The 22,039-nt window shown below is 44.7% G+C and overlaps 1 protein-coding gene across 1 annotated transcript in view; it reads left to right on the top strand.

The window, feature by feature from the left end:
- Positions 1 to 2,252: 2,252 nt before the first annotated feature.
- The window catches only part of LOC147613732 (synaptotagmin-2-like), a 32,803-nt gene continuing 13,016 nt past the window's right edge, over positions 2,253 to 22,039 (top strand). The window contains exons 1-9 of the mRNA XM_086781710.1: positions 2,253 to 2,503; positions 12,871 to 12,969; positions 13,048 to 13,098; positions 13,238 to 13,361; positions 14,143 to 14,261; positions 14,423 to 14,524; positions 14,625 to 14,699; positions 15,228 to 15,307; positions 15,393 to 15,636. Coding sequence (XP_086637836.1) covers positions 2,393 to 2,503; positions 12,871 to 12,969; positions 13,048 to 13,098; positions 13,238 to 13,361; positions 14,143 to 14,261; positions 14,423 to 14,524; positions 14,625 to 14,699; positions 15,228 to 15,307; positions 15,393 to 15,636 — 1,005 coding nt within the window. The 5' untranslated portion in view covers positions 2,253 to 2,392. The remainder of the gene's footprint in view (positions 2,504 to 12,870; positions 12,970 to 13,047; positions 13,099 to 13,237; positions 13,362 to 14,142; positions 14,262 to 14,422; positions 14,525 to 14,624; positions 14,700 to 15,227; positions 15,308 to 15,392; positions 15,637 to 22,039) is intronic.

Genomic DNA, 22,039 nt, shown 5'->3' with positions numbered 1-22,039 from the left:
GGCTTGAAAATAACAAATTTTGGTAAAAATGAGGATTTTGGAGACCAAAAAGCACTCTAGAATTTTATGGAAATCGATGGCGAGGGAGAAAATAATTTGCAGAATGTGTGGTGGGTTGTGGGACAGATTTTTTTTTTAAATATGATGTTTGGTAGGTTAAACGGAGCTTATTAGCTAAGCTTTTTAAAAGGTTTGAAAGCTTTAAGCTTTTTAAAACTTTAAAGCTTCAAGTTTTTTAAACTCTAAAGCTTTAAGTGTTTAAAGCTTATAAGGCAAAAGAAGAAGAAACAGCCAGTCGTGTTATCCGTGCGTCATTGGAAGAGGGAGGGAGATGAAGTTCAACCAAAAATCTTGATAAGAGTGGAATTGAAGCCTCTGAGTTATCAGAAAAACCTCTGTGGTGGCTGATTTGCAAGAGGGAAAGAAAACAAGAAAACCACTTTCGAATTTTTGGGTGGTTTTAAAAGATGGTTTTTTTAACCTTTGGTTGCCTCATGGGTAACATATTTATGGGAATTGGTTATCCAGTGGGGTAAAAACAAGTTTCCATTGAAACCTTTGAATTCCCTTGTAAATTGTAAGTGGAAACTTACCTTCCCTTGAATTCCAAAGCTTCTTTGTCTTCTAGTTCTTCACCAACTTCAAGCTTTGCCAATTAATCTTGGCTTTGATACCAATGTTGGAGGAAAATGACCCAATAAAATAATTGCAAAGCAATCACACAAAGCATAGAATAAACATTACACATAGCACAAGATTGGGTCCAATTTGTCCCTAGTCAAGAGTGAGCCCATGCTCGCTCTTGGTGTATTTAAATGATATTGCTTGAAATAACTTGTGGGGCTCAAAATAATGTCCACTTTTACAAATATGTTGACTTCAACAAAAATAACTATTGGACGCGCAAGCCAAAGTACTCAAAATTAGGTGTAAACCTTAAACCATATAAATATGTACATCTCTTGTAAAATTAAATATGCATAAGGGAGCTTTCACATGTCCCAAAAATATATCCATCGATAATAAATATTAATGTTGCCCAAAATGGAATAATGGTGCGTGTGGTCAAATAGTATTTCATTGGCACCCAAAATCGAGTGTCTCAAAATCTTCTTGGCCACCACTACCATGCATATCGTATTTTAATGCAAGGGCTTTAGAACCTTAGTCTTAAATACGATATGGATAATATTCTAATGCAAGGGTTTTAGAATCTTAGTTAAAAATAATAAGTAAGGTACCAAATAGTAACATTAGTACAAAGACTAATTTTAGTGTGAAAATCATGAAGGTGTTACATGACCGTGTTCTTTTGGAAGGAGGATGAGGAGGTTTTAATAATATCTAAAAATTGTACTTCTATGAGATGGGCAAAGAGGTTCTAGTGCGAGAAAAAGTATTCATCAAAATGGTACTGGAGGTATTTAATTTTAAATGGTACTAGAGGTATTTAATTTTAAATTCCCAAAATCTAGGAGTTTCAAAATCAACCAACAATAAATTTTGCACATAATTTTTAAATTTTATAGGGGTAAAATACATTATATCCCAATTTCTCTCCCACACTAAAAAAACAAGTTGGCAAATGCTCGTTTGCAAAAGGGTGTCTTGCCACTATGCCATTATGTAATGTTTTTATTATAACAATAACTATACTTACACAGACATTAAAAGTAATCGAAATGCATCTGTGTTGAATCCAAAAGTCAAATTGCACAAACAAACCTCCACCCTTGGATTGCTTGATGATTGACCCCAATAGCTTTGGCAGAACAATTTGCTGCCATTGCGCACAATGTCTTGTAAAAGGCAAGACTTTAAAAGCGAGAAGTGGACATGCCACTAAAGTACATTCATACACCAGTACTTCAACTTTGGGAGGCATGGGCGCTACTGTTGGGCTATAGAAGAGGAGGAGGTTGCTCCGCCGACACTTTTTAATAGGAGCACCGCGCGCAAGATGATGTAGTGCAGAAACATGCAAGATGATTTATGGAAAGTGTCCTAAGACTCCACACTGTTCACACTCACATGCAAGTGGTCAATGCTGGCAATGGGATAAGAAAGTTATTATGGAGATCACCGACAAGCTACACAGCAAAACGTCAGCGCCACGAAGGCGAGACACACTGCACAGTGCGCAAAAGGGCCTTCCGGTAACCGTTAACGTGTCGGCCTGGCGAGCGCAGGAGCGCCCCTCCGTAGGCTTAGCATTTTACCTTTCTAATTCCACCCCCCCCCACCCCCCCCCCCCGCCCCCCCCCACACACACACACACACAGACCCCCCCTGCCTTCACCTGTGTCCTCAAAAAGGCATGCACCTGCAATGATGTCTGCCTAGTTCCTCTGCCTTCTTCCTCCCCTCTCCCTTGCAGTAGGCTCACAGCGGCATGGGTTTCTTCAGTACCATCTTCGGCCTCTTCGGCTTTGGTGTTGGTATCTCCCTCGGTCTCGTCTTTGGCTACTTCATCTTCATCTACTGGCAACCCACTGATGTTAAGGTAAGCTCCCCCCCTCCGTTTTTACACCCTTTACCTCTTGTACTTCTCTGTTTCTTCATTTTATGTACGGCCCCAGCATTATATGTATGCCAATTGTACTGCCATGTATGCCAGATTTCCTCCATCTGGCAAATCAGGTCAAGGCTGCAGGTTTCCTGAGCCTTGCTCCCCGCCCCTCACAGCTACTTTTTCCATAGCTGTCCTGTCAAGTCTACAAGATCTATATGTTAGCTTACAGTTCCAATTAGTGGAGCTTAACTAGCCATTCACAATCACCTGAGAAAGGTTCTTGCTAGGGCATGCCCCGGGCAAGGGTGTCCGGAATCTGACGGCAGTTGCAAATATGTGGCAGGCCTGGATAGGAGGGAAGCTTTGTGACCCCTGCTATGGTACAGCCAGGAGTATTTTTCCTTGGGAAAAATGACGAGCGATGTTCTTTCCCAAACATCAAGGTTCGGGGGTTGTAAGATTGGGAGTCTGGAAAAGGATTTTTTCAGAGAGGATTGGTGCTTGCATTGGGATTCTAATCTTGAAAGAGGCATGTGTTTGCAAAACCCCTAATATTGTAACAGCCAAGTAAAACCTCCTTAAAGAGTGCTCCAAAATTTGCCGGCAGCACAATAGCGGTGCAAGGCAAGGCATGACATGTTGACGAAGACTTAACGATGGCGGGTGGGTAGGAACTCACCGGAGAATCTGCAAAATATTCAATTTTGCAGGTAGTCAGGCGACCTAGAATTGATGCTACTGATAGCTTGGCTTGCCGACTCTATTGTGCTTGCCTTTTTTGTGGGGGGACCCTCTTGATCTGGTCAACTTTACCGAGGGAGGAGGCACCCAGAAAGAATGATGCCCCACATCACTGATATGCACTTGCCTGAAAGCTCTCATAGTCATATGCTTATTCAGGGTAAGGCCATCAACAACGGAACCCTGCAGGTTTTCATGTTACAAGACCAGCATAGTGGGTAGCCAGTTTCTGCAGACCCGTCTGCCTTCACCAGCCAGGTGATGCCGAGTGACATGTGTGTAGATACCAGTATGTCAGGATGCAGGGGACTTCTCAACAATTTGTTTATGTACTCATGCTATGCATGTGCCTGCATCAGAAGTATACGGATTAGGGCCTTTATACTCTGGACCATCAACAATGGACACCTGCAGGTACAAGACCAGCATAGTAGGGAGCCAGTTTCTGTATACTGAGTAGGGCCTTTATACACTTGCCACGGAACAAAAACTACACTGCCAATGAAACATTACCACACAAACTTGCTCATCCATTAGCCCCTTGGGTACCCATGCTATGCATGTGCTTGCATCAGAAGTATATTAGTTACGGCATAGTTGCGGCAACGGAAACAGGGCCCATGCTGGGTGACCCATCTCCTCCAAACCAGAAAGGGGTCCTTGGGGAGAAATGGGAACAGGGCAACGGCATGTCCAATGTGGACTAGATGTTATGATATACAAGCCATGCTTTTTTAGTTTCCTCTAAAAAATCATAGCAAACAATAGACATGCGAAAATAGTAAACATTAAGAGAGTTTACGTAATAAATAAAGGACTTATGTATGACATGCATTGAAATTGTTCTCTTTGAAATGGGGAAATATAGAAATGGAAAGGACAAGGTTGGAAAACAGAGTTATGCCATTTTTAGGTGGAAAATGCCGTTTCCTGGTAACTATGAATTAGGGCCTTCACACACATGCCATGGGACAAAAAGTGCGCCACTACTAAGGACAGCAGAAACTCATCCATTAGCCCTTATGCATTGGAGTGTGCTTAAGGTCATTATTCATATGACCCTGTGCAAGGCATTATATGGACTGAAATAGGCACCTCGAGGTTGGTATTGGTGAATTGATGCACATTTTGTAAGGATTAGTCTTACTAGAAGCCCCTCGGATGCAAATTTGTATAATTTCTTTGAGCGGGGATGAGTATGTGATTATTGTCCTTTACGTGGACGACCTCATCTTAACGGAAACCATGAAGAAATCATCACAGGTGAAGCAATTATTGAGCAAAGATAGACCTTGGGGCTCAAGCATTTTTGTTTGGGAATTGTGTAACTGAATCGAAGCAGGGGGCACACTAAGTTATCAATGCAATCAAACACTGATTGATGGCCCCAACCACATTCCACAACATCCACTACAATGTAAAGGAATTTTGCGCAAGCACACCAATGTGGGGCAAGAATGCAAACCCGCCCACCCCCCCCCCCCCTCTTTCTCTCCTTCTTGCCCCACTATATTACCTTGTATTTCACATAGAACAAGCTTTGGCCTGATTATCCATATAGGAGCATTGGTGCGTATTCATCTACTTTCCTCATTGTTGTGCTTCACCGAGCGTTTCTCTGAGGCGAAGTGCTAGGCGGGAGTGAACAATAGATCATAGGGCTGTGATTTGACTTCTTCATTCTCAGCCACATCTTGTACTTGAATTTCAATTGTATTACTTCTCGTACATAATACAAAGTAGTAGTTTAGGACTCGTGTGTGTTGTATGTGATTTTGCTGCACTCTTCTTTCTATCTCTGGAAACCCTAGCACATAGGCGCAAGTGTTCTACAATTGGTATTAGAGCCTAGGGAACTTGCAAATTTCGTTTCTTTTCTAGCATTCGTGTGCGTTTGGGGTTGGGAAAGTTGGGTTCTCTTCTGTGTACCTAGGTTATATTTGGGGTATATTGTGCTTCCTTGCCCCACCAAACCCTTACATTGCACAGGGTGGAAATCTCTCACTTGGTCCTTGATCACTAGATATTTGTCAAGGATTCACAACTCACTAATTTGCTTCTTGGCATGAAGGCATCCATGAATGTGTAGGTAGCTCAAATGGAGGCTATATCTGCGCATCTTGAGAGGATGGAGTCGGCATCTTGAGCACCTAGTATTCCGCATTTGGAATTTTCAAGGGCCCGTGCTTCAGAGCAAGTGTTGGGACGATTCTGAGGACAAAGTGGCAAAACTTTTTGGAGGATTTTTCACTCCTTTGGATGCAGGCAAGGATGTAGAGGATGAGTTTCTCCCCTAGTCCAACAGTCATGATTCTACACTTGCAGTAGTCAGCAAGAGAGACGCCATTTGTGTCACCAACAGTCTTCTTCGTGGAGTTCTTCTCTAGTGGACTCTCTGGACCGTTTCTACTCGCCTTCACTGGCTAGACGTCGGGGGACTATTGGTGTGCTGAGTTCTTCCCCATGCCTCATGAGGAACGAGCTCATTTAATGAAAATTTTGAAGCCTCCCAAGTTTAACGGGAAGATGAACGGAGAAGTCACCACCATTTGGACCCGCGAGATCGTTGCCATGTTGGCTGCAATAGTGGTTTATATATTTTTTAGCTCAATTTGGTGAGTATGGCCGCTCTCTTGTGGTGGGAAGTGTTGAAGTATGCACAGGCGGAAGCATAGATAAGGAAAGAGAGAGAGAGAGAGAGAGAGAGAGAGCGCAAAGAAGAGAGAGAGAGAGAGCTTGTTGACAAGATCACCTTTTATTATGGCATGAAGCTTTTACAATGGTAATAGCTAGCAAGAGAAGTGCAATACAATTGTGCTAGGATTGGATGATATGAGTGAATAGAGGAGGTCCCTTATAAAGTGAGGTAGGGAGCTAGCCGATTGCTCCACGACCTACTAAAAGGAGAAAAGTGTAGATAATACCCAATAAATAGGCATGCAACTATGGACCCTCCAGTACTGCAGATACCGAAATCACCTCGGAGAGAGCACCCACGAACCTGTTTCCTCGAAACACAATGAAACCATGAACAACAAAGAACTTTACTTGGCTCCAAATTCCCACACTAGTGTGTAGTGAACTCCAAGAATAGAATGATGAGGTGCGGGACACACCGCGCCCATTATTCCCCAACAGGGAACTATGAATACATCACGACCCAAAACCTCGAAGAATGAACTTGGAACAGATCCTGTCCATAGTCTCTGTCACACCAAAGTTGACCTTGTGTTGCCAGATTTTTAATGCTAGGAACTCCAACTCACAGTTTCCATGCACCAGAAAGTGGAGCTGCTTATAGCCCCCTCTCCCGCCCACAAGCTCCTCTGGCTGGAAGCACATGGGGAAACTAGCTATATACTAGAGAAGAACACCATCTTGGTCCTCCCGAGCCAGAATCGCCCTGGGAGCCCTAGATGAGTCATTGGAAGTATCTGTATTATTGTCTTGTGTTGTGTCTTTGCTCTTCTTTTGAGATGAAGACTTGGCCTTGGTCTTGTCCTTCTTCTTGGACAAACAATCCTTAGACAGATGTCCTCTCTTCCCACATGAGAAGCAACGACTCCGATCTTTCTTTTGAACTGAAGTAAGTGCCTGATCTGAACTGTTAAGAGACACCTTGATCTTACCCCCGAGAAACAAGGACGGACTCTTCTTCCAAGAGAAGGGAGCTAAGGTCATCAAAATCCAATTGAGTGGTTGTGACTTGGCACCTTAAAGCCCAAGAAACCACATCATACTCCGGGGGAAGCTTGGTGAGGATAAGTGTAGCCAACTAAGCAGAGGACAAAGCAACACCCATTGCTAGAACTGGTCATGGATAACCTTGGCATTCATGAGAAATGACTGCATAGAACTCCTCGCAGGAAATAATAGACCATAGAATTGTCCTTGCAAAGTAACTGCCCGCATCGATGAATCTTGAGCATAGAGATTCTCCAATTTGGACCATAATTGATGTGCACTGATAAGAGTTTACATGGCCTATGAGATCTTCTTTGTAATGGTCTACACAAATAACAGACTGTAGAGTTGCCCTTGCAAAGTAACTGCCCGCATCGATGAATGTTGAGCCCGCATTGATGAATCTCGAGCATAGAGATCCTCCAATTTGGACCATACTTGATGTGCACTGAGAAGAGTTTGCATGGCCTGTGAGACCTCCTTTGTAATGGTCCGCACAAGTACAGAGTGCGCCTTCAAATCACGATCCTCCCAATCTTGTAATTCTGCAAGGAATTCATCCTCTTGAACCTGGGTCCAACGCCTCGGGTTCTGAGGACGCTTGGGTTTCTTCTCACTGCCGTGAACAATCTCCCACAAACCCTTATGGATGAACCAGATCCGCATATTCAGCTTCTAATGGGTGTAGTTGGTTCCATCCAACTTGTCCTCCTTGTTTGTAAGGGGGGGGGGAGCCATATCCACAGCAACAAAGTACACAAATCTCAGCACTCCAAGACGCCTCTTTGAAAGAAAGAGCATCACAGGTTGTAGGCCCAAAGCACAAACTATAGAAAGCTGGAAACAGTTGATTATTGCTGAAAATGAACACGAGGGAAGCCTGTAGGTGCTTACAAGCATAAGAGACTGTTGCTACAGCCAATGACCTCCAGCAGCAGATATGCAAGAATGAGATGAAAAGTGAGGGGAAGGGTGAGCACCCATATATCCCTCCAGAGAACTGGTCGGCCAGCTGTAGCAGGCCGACAACTGTCTAGTAGCATAAAATGCTATAAAATGGCTAAAAAATGGTAGAAAAATGCCTAAATAATATTTGCTAAATATGCCAACGCAGGGTCTCATAAAATGACCAGTACAAGCATGTAGACCCTCTGGAGATGATATATTCCAACACTCAAGCACTTTCCAACGAAGCAAGGCACGAGGAGCAATCATCCCCCTCTCAAATCTGAGAGAGAGAGAGGCTGGACAGCAGCAAAATAGTCCTCCAAAATGCACCGGAAATACCCAACCGAGAAGGGGAGAAGCTGGGGACGGAGGAACTGTTAGAGCCGCTTGTGCTGCTGCACCATATGCAAAGAAAACACCCTCCACTACAGTCCACGCTGTAAGAAACAGCCTTCACACTGCAAATCACGGCTGTAAATGCATGTAGAAGCAAAAAACACAGCCAAAAGAAGCTTGCACCTGGATGCTTGGCAGGCCTAGAGAAGAAAACGCTGATGTGAGAAGCCTTCAGGACAAAGAAAACACAGCTATGATGAGAAATGCAGCCACTGTTTTGATCGCCAGAAAATGCAACAGAGGGAAGGATCAAGTTCACAGAGTAGAAGACAGCTGGGTACCTAAGCGACTGATACCATGTTGAAGTATGCACAAGCGGAAGCATAGACAAGGGGGGAGAGAGAGAGAGAGAGAACTTGTTGACAAGGTCACCTTTTATTATGTCATGAAGCTTTTACAATGGCAATAGCCAACAAGAGAAGTGCAGAACAATTGTGCTAGGATTGGATGATAGAAGTGATTAGAGGAGGCCCCTTATATAGTGAGGTAGGGAGTTGGCTGACTGCCTCTAGGAGCTGGCCAACTGCTCCACGACCTGCTAAAAGAGAAAAGTGTAGATAACACCCAATAAATAGGCATGGCCCCGATTGTCAGATTGGTGCATGCGGAAGCCACACTCATACACACGTAGAGAGAGAAGTTGGCGCAGAGACAGAGAGAGAAAAGTTGACGAACAGCTCACTTTAGCAATGAATAGTTGAATAATACAATGGGTGGGCATGGGTATATATACCCTCACAAGTGAAATGGCCGACTACCTCCCCACTTTGAGATACTATATTTAACACCCTCTCTGTAGCTCATAGTGGGCATAGATGAACAAGCCAAGTTGATGTAGATGCAACCATGGACACCTCAGTACCGGCCGGATACTGAATACACCTCGGAAAATGCACCAAACAACCTGTCTCCTCAAGGAATGCCATCTTGAGCTTCAGCTGCCACATAGAATAATGAATTGCAGACAACTCCACATTCATGATCCTCCATTCGCTGAACTGCGAACACATCACGTTAAAAAAAAAATCCTCTGAACCTTGAACTGTCAACACATGACGCCCAAAATTCTCTGACAATGAACTAGGAACTCATCCCATCCATAGTCTACTACCAATGAACTACGAACACATCACGTCCATAGATTTGTCAAGCTGTTCCATGCCAGATGCATGTGCCTTGAACTCCGACACACGGGTCCAAATCACCAAAACGGGAGCACAGACTGCCCCTCTCTGCCACTCACATGCCTCTCTCTGGCTGAAGCACGTGGTAGCATCCATCCACCAAGCTAGAATGCTGGAGTATGTGCCAGTGAAGTCCTCGCCACACCGGCAGACGCCGTAGCATCCCTCTTAGAATCACTGTCACTGTCATCCTCGTCAGCTTTGCCTTTGCCTTTGTCATTCGTCGAGCCTTGAGCTTTAGCTTTGGATTTGCAATCCCGAGCCAAATGCCCTCGCTTTCCGCACTTATAACAACGGCTCCTGGACTTCTTATTAGATTCCGATGCAGCATGTGCCGATTCTACATCCTTCGGAACCCGAATCTTGCCTTGGGAAATGAGCACTGCTTCCTCCTCAATGAGAAAAGAGCTGAGATCATCAAATTCCAGCTTTTCCTTCGTGACTTGTAAGCGTAATGCCCTCGAGACCATCTCGTATTCCTCAGGCAACTTCGTAAGAACCAAGGCAGCTAACTGGGTACTAGTTAATGCACTATTCATAGCCGATAACTGATCATGGATAACCTTTGCCTTCATTAGAAGTGACTGCATAGAGGTCCCGGTTTCAAACTTGATGGAAAACAACTGGCCGAGAAGGGTTACTGCTCGCATTGTTGAGTCTCGATCAAACATTCCTGCAAGCTTTGACCACATTTCCTTGGCAGTCTTTAAAGTCTGAATGGCAGGGGAAATTTCCTTGGTGAGAGATTCTGCAATCGCCGACATCGCCTTCGCATTGTGAGCATCCCAATCCACAAGAGATTTGAGAAACTCCTCCTCCTGAAGACGTGTGAACCGATTGCTATCCCTTCGGGGACGTTCCTCCGAGCCATCAACAATGTCCCATAAGCCTTTTCTGCTAAACCATAGCCTCATGATCAAATTCCAATGCGCATAGTTGTCGCCATTCAGTTTGTCGTCCTTGCTTGAACACGGGAGACCCATCTCATAAACTCCGTCCAAGTCGAACCAAACCTCCTCTCCGTAGCCGACACACTTCTCGTTCCTCCTCTTGTAACAGTCAAAATTTTAACGCTGCACTTGATCGCTTGCTCCTACAAATTCCCTTTGTGCCTTGTTAAATAGAAGTGTGCCAGGCTGCAAGGCCGCATTGGACCAGCAGAGGCATGACAATGATCAACTGCACTTGTAGTGGGGGATTAGTGAGACACGTAGTGCTCCTCGCCCCTCGCCACATATGCTCGCACGGCCGCTTTGCTCCTCACAGTGCTGCCCCAGCCCCTCCTCGCCTTGTCTGCAGCAAAGCCGAAGCACAGTACACACGAGCGGCTGTCTCGCCTCGTTGCTCCACTTGGTGCAGTCGGGGTCTGCGCCAAGGCTGGTGGCGTTAGTCCAGCTGGTGGGCGTCAAAAAAGTAAAGCCGCAGGCGCTCGGGGGTCGGCAACAAACGGACTGGATGGAGGACAGATCGGCACCATAGAAATCTTTCAACTACGGCCACGCGACGCCAGTCGTGCTTCACGTTCTGCAGCACCCCGGCCTTGCAAGAGTCGCAATCGTAGCAGACAAGCCAACGCAGCTCTTGTTCTCAACTGCTCCTACCTGCGCTTGAGGATCATTGAGCCAGAAGCTCTGATACCATGTCAGATTGGTGCATGCGGAAGCCACACTCATACACACGTAGAGAGAGAAGTTGGCGCAGAGACAGAGAGAGAAAAGTTGACGAACAGCTCACTTTAGCAATGAATAGTTGAATAATACAATGGGTGGGCATGGGTATATATACCCTCACAAGTGAAATGGCCGACTACCTCCCCACTTTGAGATACTATATTTAACACCGATAACACTGAGATGCACAATTTTCTAACAGGAAGATCCTTCAGTGTCTAGTGTCTGATGTTATGGAGGCACCATAGTAGGCCAGTTGGTGTATCTTCACAGTACACAAAATTCTTGGAGATTGTACCGACAACAACCGGGGTTTCAGTGTATCAACGGACGTATTACTTGGAGTATGTTCCATAGGACGTGTGGTTTAGACATACAGGGTGCATTGGAGACGGTGCAAGCAGTTCTCGTGCTCCATTTTAGCCGATGCGTTAGTGGTTGGAGTTTGGATAGGGGAGTTTTGGTCGGCCATTCTCTAGAGTGTTCTCGTGACAGCTAGCCGACTACTCTATTGGCTGACTAGGAGCATTGGTGCATATATATATACGAGGGTAGCCAAATCGTCATATTCATCTGCTTTCCTCAGCGTTGGACTTCACAGAGCGTTTCTTTGTAGGCGAAGTGCTAGCCAAGAGTGAACAGTAGGTCACAAGGTTGTGATTTGACGTCTTCATTCTCAGCCACATCTTGTTGCTATCTTTGTTGTCATAATATTTTTTCAATATGCATTCATATATGAATGATCCCTCAGTATGCCAAAATTCAGTTTACATCCTCTTAATAACAAGAGAAAATTGAAACCAGAGCTGCTCATCATTCTAAAACCACAGATCCCTGAAATTGTTCTTTCCTACTAATAAAGTGAGAAATTTGGGGAAAATGCGTTCGCCTTAGTCCTCTCTCTTTTTGCAAAGAAGAAAGAGAAATTTTGGGGATATTGGTTTTCAGGGCCCAGGGGATTTGTGGGCCACTCCTATGCTGATGCAAAGCTTGTCATAACTCACAATAGCTTGCATGGCTTGTTGCTTGATAGTAAAATATACAGTAACAAAAGAAAAGCAACCAAGAACTGAGAAGTGGGAATCGCAAATAGTTGAACACAGCTTTTTTGGGGGCATTGATTTTTGCCTTTGGCCCTTTGGGATTTGTTTGGCGAGTACTATTTCATGTTAGTATGCGGTTGGGATTTAGTATTTATTGAACATCTTGAAAACACATCAACATGATGAAAATGAAGAGGGCCTTTGCATGCACTCATGTCTCCAATCAGCTTAGGGAAGATTATGGAAGGAAGGGATGCATTATATACATAGTTACAGAAACGGCCATTTCCTAGCCAAAATCGCAAAAACTCCGTTTCTCTTGAGAGGTGCGACTTTCATTTCCATTACTTTTCCTGCAAGTTTTTTATTTTTCACATTTTTTCTTCTTATTACTTGTAAATTAAGATCGATCCCAAGTTTCTCCTCCATTTCTCAAATTTTTTCATCATTTTGATTTACATCTGCTATATAATGCGAAAGCCATACGGTTTCCCGCCTGTTTCATTTGCATCTGTTTCCGTTGCATGCAACTATGAGTTTATGAGGGTGTTTCAGATTGCCTATTTAGTATTCTCAAACACATCAGTTTTGTGTGGTCTACTTTTGAGTCCTTAATTCGGTGCTGTACTAGGTTGGCAGTGCTGATAGATCAAACTTTCTGTGCACTCAATTTTTTTAATTGACTTTATCAGGATCCAATAATCAGGCCGTTGGGTGAGCTGGATTTGAAGACTGTTCAAAGCCTTCTTCCAGATATACCACTTTGGGTGAAGAACCCGGACTTTGATAGGGTAGGTGTAAGAAGTCACTACATTACTGCTAGCTTTCAATGGGCTTTTACATTAAATGGATTTGTGCTACCTATGCAGGTGGATTGGTTGAACAAGTTTTTAAGGGAGTTATGGCCGTATCTTGATAAGGTGAGTTGTTAAGTGCCTTAGATATTAAGGCAGTCACAGTTTTTTTCTAATTTGAGCCCCCTCTTACAATTTTAAGCTCTAAAAGCATAGGTGGTTTTTGTTTTTAGAGAGTTTTATTTTGTTGGCATGCTTGATTCAGGCGATTTGCAAGATAATTAAGGAGACAACGAAGCCAATTATTGATCAGTATAGTGCAAAGTACAAGATCGATTCTGTGGAATTCGAATGCTTGACGCTAGGCACATTACCGCCAACACTTCATGGTGACAAAGTCCTGCTCATAATCTCCAGTTTTCCCTTCTATAATTGCGGATATGCTAGTGATACGGACCCTAAGCTTGTGGATAGTTTGGGCACATTTATTCTGTACAACTCCAAGCTCAAGGCTTAGGCCCAAAGGTCTTGTATTAACTCTGGAAATGTGCGCATTCAATGAACTCTTTACAGATTCCTTATACAAGCTCATGGAAGGTGTGAATTTAGAGCACTGAACAAGCATCTGTTTGTCTTAACCCATGGGTTTACGTACCATTTTCTGATTGGTCTCTAAGGCAACATAATGCCACAATGTCCCCTTAGACTTAACCTTCCTTGACTCCTTTACCCTTGTGAATCTCGGCCATTAATAGAAGAGGTACTGCGACATGCGCTAGCCTCAGACATCAGCTAGCATGAGCCACATCCTTGTCTATTGTCAAGCACTTGCATTAGGGCTTAGCAAAGTTTTTAGGCCACTATGAGCCTTATTGGTGTAGAAACAGAGCTAGCAATGTAGTAAGGTTAGGTATGCACAGGGATTGAGGCTATGTGCATGCCCGTGAAGGGAAGCCTAAGACCCGAAGGCATTTGGCCTATTAGAAAGCAGCGGGGCTGGGAACATATAGAGCAAGTTCAGAGAATGCATCTCTCTCGTTATTTGGTTATAAATTGCCAAGAATGGAAACTGTATGCCTCTTTTTTTGCATTAGCTTTGGTGTTAGCGAATCATGTTTATCACATGAAAGAGTTTTCATTCAAAGGCAAGCGTTTGTTATGATTTTTCAGGGATAAAGGCCTTGGATACACAGGAATCTGAGATGATCATCGAGCCTGCCTTAAAGTGGGCTGGCAACCCCAACATTCTGGTATCAGTGAAAGCATTTGGCATTAAAGCAACAGTGCAGGTACCAATCCTATGATAGCAACCAATCGGAGGAGCTACCACCTTAGACAATGCAGAGATTTTTTTTTCTTTAAAGTTAATTCAGCAATTCCAAGTTAAATAAGAACCGCTAAAGCATACCGGGGGTGTCGTGGTTTGTGATGTGGCTCTTTCACATGGCAGGTTGTGGACTTGCAAGTGTTTGCTATTGCTCGGGTTACTCTGAAGCCACTAGTTCCGGTTTTCCCATGCTTTTCTAAAATAGTTGTCTCTTTGATGGAGAAGGTCAGCACCTTTCTTCACTCTAGAACTACCTTATTTTAATCTCTTTACAAGTACCTTTTGCTTTGGAAATTTCTGGCTGATTGGTGATTGACGTTCATAGCCGCATGTGGACTTTGGACTGAAGCTGGTCGGAGCAGATGTAATGGCGATTCCAGGTCTATATGGCTTCGTACAGGTGCTATAGATCGTTTTCAGTGGCCTATTGAAGCATCTTATTTTCTTTATTTGTGAAACATAACACGTTCGGGAAACCTGTAACCCATGTGCATTGGAAGGATCTTTTAACCTACGAAACTATATTCGTTCAATGGACCTTCTTGGAGGGACTGGCTAGGTCACCACCCGGCCATAGCTCCCCTGGGGAGCACCCCTGAACGTGAGTCTAGACCAGCACCATGCCTGACTCCTTACCAAAGCCTTTGTGTCCCATACCACCAGAACCCACCTTCCTGGTGTTAGGACCTAGGGTTCTGATTTCCAGGGTCAGGCCCATCAATGAGCCTAATTGTCACGTGGTGAGAGTATCCTTAATTTTGAGGTCACTTTACACTAGCTCATTAACCAGTGACTTACTAATACTGAATCAGTACCAGTGTCCCACTAATTAACATTAGACTAACCTCATCAGTATTACCAGTGTAGTTATGTCTTTTGGGGGATGTAACAGTTTGGTTGACCGTTGCTTTATTGGGTATTAAAACAGGAGCTCATCAAAGAGGAGGTAGCAAAGCTGTATCTGTGGCCCAAGACCTTGGAAGTAGCTATTTTGGATGATTCCAAAGTGTAAGTTTTTTGTTTCTTGCAACTTGTTGTTTCAGCATCAGTATTAAGCCAAGAAATAAAATCCCATACATGGTTGATTTTTCAGGGTCATCAATAAACCTGTGGGAATGCTTCAAGTGAATATCATCAACTGCAGAAATTTAAAGAAAGCTGATTTTATGGGGAAATCAGATCCATACGTGAAACTGTCAATTGGCGAGGGAACCCTTTCAAAAAAAACACAAAAGAAGTTAAATACATTGAACCCGGATTGGAATGAGACGCACACGCTTCTGGTGCAAGATCCCGACTCTCAAGCTTTGGAGCTACATGTGTATGACTGGGAAAAGGTGAAAAAAGTTCGATCTCCTAGCTTGTTTTTTCTCTTAGCAGTCATCTCCTGTCTGTACCATATTACACTGTGCCTGCTCGTATGAGGACGCCTTGATCATGTTCCTGTTTTTCCCCATTTTTTCCAGTTGTTTGCTTGTCGTGGGGGAGCTGTTTTTCCCTGGCCGACTTGTTGGCCAGGAGGGGCCTGCCTAGGGGCTGGCCGACCAGGCTTTGTCCCACGCCCCATACAGCCCAAATATTCTCCAATCAGCACCAAAAACAGCAACCCCGAAAGCTCTCACTGTCTCCAAAGCTTCAAGCCACCTCGGGCTCTGATACCATGTCAGAATGTGCAGCGGAAATGAGACAGAAATCAGAGAGCAGAAAACTGCAGAAGAGCAAGAGAGGAGATGTGGTGTCGAACTCTACTATATACAAGAGTATATCTGGTACAACCAGCAGTTGGCCAGTAGGAACAGGCCAACAGCCCCCAAGGAAAAGCCCACAAATAGGACAAGCCTAGTCAGGCAGCAGAAATAGTGGTTGGCTGACCCCCCACAACCAGCGCTGATGTTCCAAGGCCAGATCCGGCGGAGGAGAGGACTCTTCACTATCAGTCAAAGAGCGGGAGACCCAGGCACAGTTGTGGGGTTGTGTCAATGCTTGTGTGCGCTCTTTCATCTTTCTGAACTGCACACCCCAAGTGATCAATCATATCAAACACATGACACTAGCTTGAGGGATTGGCAGCACTTGGCTTCTTTGTACAATCGGGTATCATCTATGAAGAGAATTTCCTTGGAAGTGATGAATCCAACAAAATCTTCAACGATGCGGGAGCACATCAACAAACTCCAGGCTCTTCAGCAAGAGGTTCTTTAGGCTAGAAAGGAGATATCATCAGAGGATATGGCCATCACTCTACTGTCTCATCTATCCCATCAGTACTCAGCTTTCTATTCTTCTTTGATAACCAGTGGAAAGCTCAACACCATTACTTGGGAGGAGCTTGTGCTGATGATATTGGACAAGGAGGAGCGGTTTCTGAACCCTCCACAAGGCGGAGGTTCTAAGGCTTTGACTAGCCAGCGGTTGAAAGGCTGCAACAACAACGAGAGCAAAGGGAAGTCTTCACAGTCGAAGTCTTTGGAGAAGAAGTCCGACTCAGATCGTGATGCTTTGAAGGTCGAGCGGACCTGTAACCATTGTGGCCCGAAGGGTCATTATTGGAGGAAATGTCCTCAACGGAGCACTAAGAAAGGTGTAGATTCCTCAACTGCAGCGCGCGAAGACTCTAGCTTTTGTGCACTTGGAGATTATGGACACCGGAGCTTCATCTTCTTCGAGCAGGGAGGCAGTTGGTCTCACCGTTGGGGATACTCGGGAATGGATTCTGGACAGTAGTGCTTCTAGGCACATGACTCCTTCTTGAGAGTTGTTATAGGATCTTCGGAGACAAACAGGTCACATCTTTATTGGTGACAAGTCCACTATCCCGATTCACAGTGAGGGCAGGTTGGAGATTGTCCCTAATGGTAGAGGGGGGAAGCATTCCTCCCTAGTTTTTTATGTTCCATCTCTTGGTTTTCATCTTTTGTCAGTGCATGAGGTTTGCAAGACTGGCATGCGGGTGGAGTTTGATAAGCATTGAGTTGCTATCCGGGACAAAGCAACAGGCCAGGTTGTTTGGGAAGGCGAAGTGGAGAATGGGATTTACAAACTCTCAACACTCTTGTCTTACAGGTACTCAGCTCGATGATTTGTGGCATTTTCGTTTTGGTCACTTGAATGTGGACGCGCTGCGGTGGGCTTTTCGGGACCAACTGGTGGACGGCTTGCTAGATATTGGCAGCAGGCAGGGACATTGCAGTTCTTGCATTCGTGGGAAGCAACATAGGGAGTGCTTTCCAAAGCAGGCTACCAGGTAGGCTTTGAAACCACTGGAGTTGGTTCACACTAACTTGTGTGGGACCATCCTTGGGAGAAGCCTTGTATTTCATGCTGATTGTGGATGATTGTAGCAAGTTCACATGGGTGTATTTTCTGCCAAATAAGAACCAAGCCTTTGCTTGGTTCAAGGACTGCTATGCTTTGGTCGAAAAGGAGTCTGGATTGCAGGTCAAGACTATTCGGGCTGACAAAGGAGGGGAGTTCTCTTCTAATGTTTTTGTGTGGTTTTGTGCGGAGCATGGCATCAAGCGGGAGCTGGCCAATACAGGGTCGCCTTCGGAGAATGGAGTAGTTGAGCGAAAGAACCAGACTATGGTGGAGATAGGGAGGACAATGTTGGAGCATCGCGACCTTCCTTGTCCACTTTGGGGAGAGGCTATGGGTACAACTATCCATATCCTCAACCAATCTCCGATGACTATAGTGCCGAAGATGACTTCGTTCGAGGCTTATTTTGGCAAGAAACCAGATGTCTCACATTTCTCGTGTTTTCGGAAGTGATGCCTATTGTAACTTGGTTGAACACAATGATAATCAATACACTTAAATACACCAACATTTAATATGCAACATGCTCAATACAAGAAGTAATTTGCTGATTTGACAAGAGACGCACAATGAGCCGGAATGGCTGGCCCCTCCCTCAAATAAAGTATAGTGATCTTGGGAGAATCATGGGCATTTCTGACCAGATTTCCATACCAATTCATATGAATACAGAATTGGAAACAAAGTGGTCGTCGGTGTAGATTTGCAACTCACACTACTCTCTGAAGTGCCCATGTTTCCTACCATCTACTCTCTATTGTTCCACCAACACAAGGTAGCAACAATCTGCAAGAGAGCACGTAGGACAAGAGAACACTACACAGGGTATGTGATCTTGAAATCCGGTTTCTCCCTCTTGCTACTTGCTTCCATATTTAAGCATAAAAGCTTACTAATTGCAAGTAGAGTCGATGACAGCGGAAGTCTTCGCGATGGAAGTACTTGGAGTGTTGAAATCTTTGATTTGTCGCAATTCTTCGCGACAAAAGTCTTCAAGAGGATGAAGGGAACCCTGGGAAGGTTTCCCCTATGGTTCAACTTGAGAAAGGAAGGCTGAAATTAGGGTTTTCAGCAAAAAGACTAGAAATTACAACAAGAAAGAGAGCTGTTTTGCTGAATTTCAGTCATTGGGAGTGTGTAGGAGAGTGAATAGCAGCTGGAAACACTCTTGAAAGATTGGGAAACACCCTAGCAAGCTTGGATATGGAGTTGGGAAGGAGAAAGTGCAGAAAAGACGGCCCAAGAGGCCTCATGAAGGAAGTGCCTACCTCTAGAGAGAGAGGGAAGAGTGAGGTGGTGAGTTGTCCACTCTAGGTGGCAGGTAGGTGCTTTGTGGAGCAAGCTAGAACAGACACATGGCTGGTTACTCCCTTTGTACAAAGGGGATAAGGTTTGGGTGGTGGACATTGGGTTTTGTCCACCTCGGGACATGAGTGTGTGTGAACACAGGGCTGGTCTAATTTATAAGTGAGTTTTGGTCGCCCAAAACTTAATGAAGCGTGTACACACTCACTTATAAATTAGTGCTAATTCCTAAGGCTAGGTTTATGACCAATACTTACCACCTGTCACATGCCACATAACCATGTTAGCAGACAGTTTCACATGCACGGTTCACGGGCGGGCATCCCCTTACCCGGAACTACACAGGTCAAACAAGCATGAAAATAGCTTGCAACTTCAATTGCAAGCAAGCACATAAAGATGCTATGCAATGCAACATTGGTATGGACGATCCCCGTTCATGAGACTATACCAAAATATACGTGCTCCAGGCAAGTACACGAGGTACTAGACCCAATGGAACACCAATCCACCAGGCATTTCTGGGCATGTACATAGAGGCACAAGTCCCAACGGAAAGCCAATTCCACAGTATCACATGAGTGGCATCAATCCTCGGCATATACAACTGCCATGGACACCAGTCCAATGTACTGCCATGGACACCAGTCCAATGTACATACATGATGAGAAAGCACAGGTGGATCAACTGGGTGGCCAAATGGTGACATACTCCTTGGCTTCTAAACAATTGTCTGCGACTGAAAAGCATGCAAATATTTCTGAAGAACATGCAGGCATTGTTTGAAGAACTCTTCATCTGCCCATTTAGCATCAATGGGAAGATAGTTCTTAAACTTCACAAGGTAACGCATGACAGCTTTGCCTGCAACACGCTTGCGTTCCTTGTGATACACAATCTGCTCTGGCTGCAATCTGCTCTAGGTGCAAAATCTCCTGAAGTTCATCCACTTCTGGTGGATCCTCAATGACCGTGTCACTGGGCTCCGGCTCTACATACTTGCGTAGGAGACTCACATGAAAAGCATTGTGTATGTGCCAATGACAAGGCAATGCCAATCTGAAAGCCACTTCATTATCTTCTCGATCACTCAAAAAGGCCCATAGTACCTAGTTGCAAGCTTAGGATATGCATCCTCCTTTGTTTTCCGCATGTTTGTCCATTGGGACAGCCCCTATGACTGGCATCATTTTAGGAGCAAAAGGTGATGCATAAGGCATAGATACATGTGCCATGTAAGCATGAGGCATGGCTGCTCCCTCAACATGCATTGGTGCATTTTCAGCCATAGCTTCTCCCTCACGAGCACACTCGAAGGCATGAGTGGCATAAGAGATATGCGGAATACCTGCACCAATAGAAAATTGCAGCCCATGTTGCATGTGTTGTACATGCACATTTTCAACTGGCAATGGCATTTGACATATATTTTGACCACTGCCATAAACATTGCATCCTTCACGGGCTACATAAGGTACTCCTGCATGGTGTGAAGTTGCCGAAGGTTCCTCTTCCAGAGCATGGAGATTCATCCTCTTAGACATTTGCTCGGGCACTTGTGGGGACATGTGGGATGGTTGCCTTTTCTGCATAGGCATCCTCGGTACGAGCTAAGTATGCACTTGTTGTATCCCTCGGTTGCATGTGCAACTCTTGAGCAATCATTGCCATTGCATGATACATATAAGATTCAGCTTTCTTGGCTTTCAAACGGTCATGTACCAATGGATCCTCGGTGGTAGAGCTTCAATTCTTCTTGTTGTGCATGGAGAAGAGCCTGCATACGAGTAACCTGAGCCCTTAAGACAATGGACTCTTCTTCCTGCATTTTCTCTTTGCCAAGGGACGACTGTCCCACATATTCATGTTCCCTATTGTGCATCACATGAGTCTGCTCCTCTTGTAAAGCATTGGAGGCATGCATTTTATTCTACTTCTAGAGAGGGAGGGAAGAGTGAGGTGGTGAGTTGGCCACTGTAGGTGGCAGGTAGGTGCTTTGTGGAGCAAGCTAGAACGGACACGTGGCTAGTTACTCCCTTTGTACAAAGGGGATAAGGTCTGGGCGGTGGACATTGGGTTTTGTCCACCTCGGGACATCAGTGTGTGTGAACACCGGGCTGGTCATAATTTATAAGTGAGTTTTGGTCGCCCAAAACTTAATGAAGTGTATACACACACACTTATAAATTAGTGCTAATTCCTAAGGCTAGGTTTATGACCAATACTTACCACCTGTCACATGCCACATAACCATGTTAGCAGACAGTTTCACACGCATGGTTCACGGGCGGGCGTTCCCTTACCCAAAACTACACATTGGTCAAGCAAGCATGAAAATAGCATGCAATTTCAATTGCAAGCATGCACATAAAGATGCTATGCAATGCAACATTGGTATGGACAATCCCCGTTTATGAGACTATACCAAAATAGATGTGCTCCGGGTAAGTACACGAGGTACCAGACCCAATGGAACACCAATCCACCAGGCATTTCCGGGCATGTACACTGAGGCATAAGTCCCAACGGAAAGCCAATTCCATAGTATCATATGAGTGGCATCAATCCCCGGCATATACAACTGCCATGGACACCAGTCCAATGTACATACATAATGAGAAAGCACGGGTGGACCAATTGGGTGGCCAAATGGTGACACCTATGTTCATATTCCAAAGAAGCAGAGGGGGAAGCTTGAGGCACAAGCCCTAGAGGGAAGCCTATGTACACAGAGGCACAAGTCCCAACAGAAAGTCACATGAGTGGCATCAATCCCCGACATATACAACTGCCATTAACACCAGTCCAATGTACATACATGATGAGAAAGCACGGTGGACCAATTGGGTGGCCAAACGATGACACCTATGTTCACATTCCAAAGAAGTAGAGAGAGAAGCTTGACTCCAAGTCCCAGAAGCTTGTTTTTGTGGGGTATAACTCTCTTTCCAAAGGCTACATGCTATATGACTGGGAGCGGAATGAGGTTGTTGTGAGCAAAGATGTTGTCTTTGATGAGCATGTTCTAGCTTCCACTGTTTAGAAGCCACCGCTTCTTGGAGAGCCAGATGAGCATGAGGATGAGTCCCATGCTATTGTTCCAGCTAGCCAGCCTC

The sequence above is a fragment of the Cibotium barometz genome, chromosome 43, assembly GCF_041138505.1.
Source record: "Cibotium barometz isolate CiBa-2024 chromosome 43, ASM4113850v1, whole genome shotgun sequence".
Taxonomy (NCBI): Eukaryota; Viridiplantae; Streptophyta; class Polypodiopsida; order Cyatheales; family Cibotiaceae; genus Cibotium; species Cibotium barometz.
The sequence above is the reverse complement of the archived record's forward strand: the minus strand, read 5'-3'. Positions and strand labels throughout refer to the sequence as shown.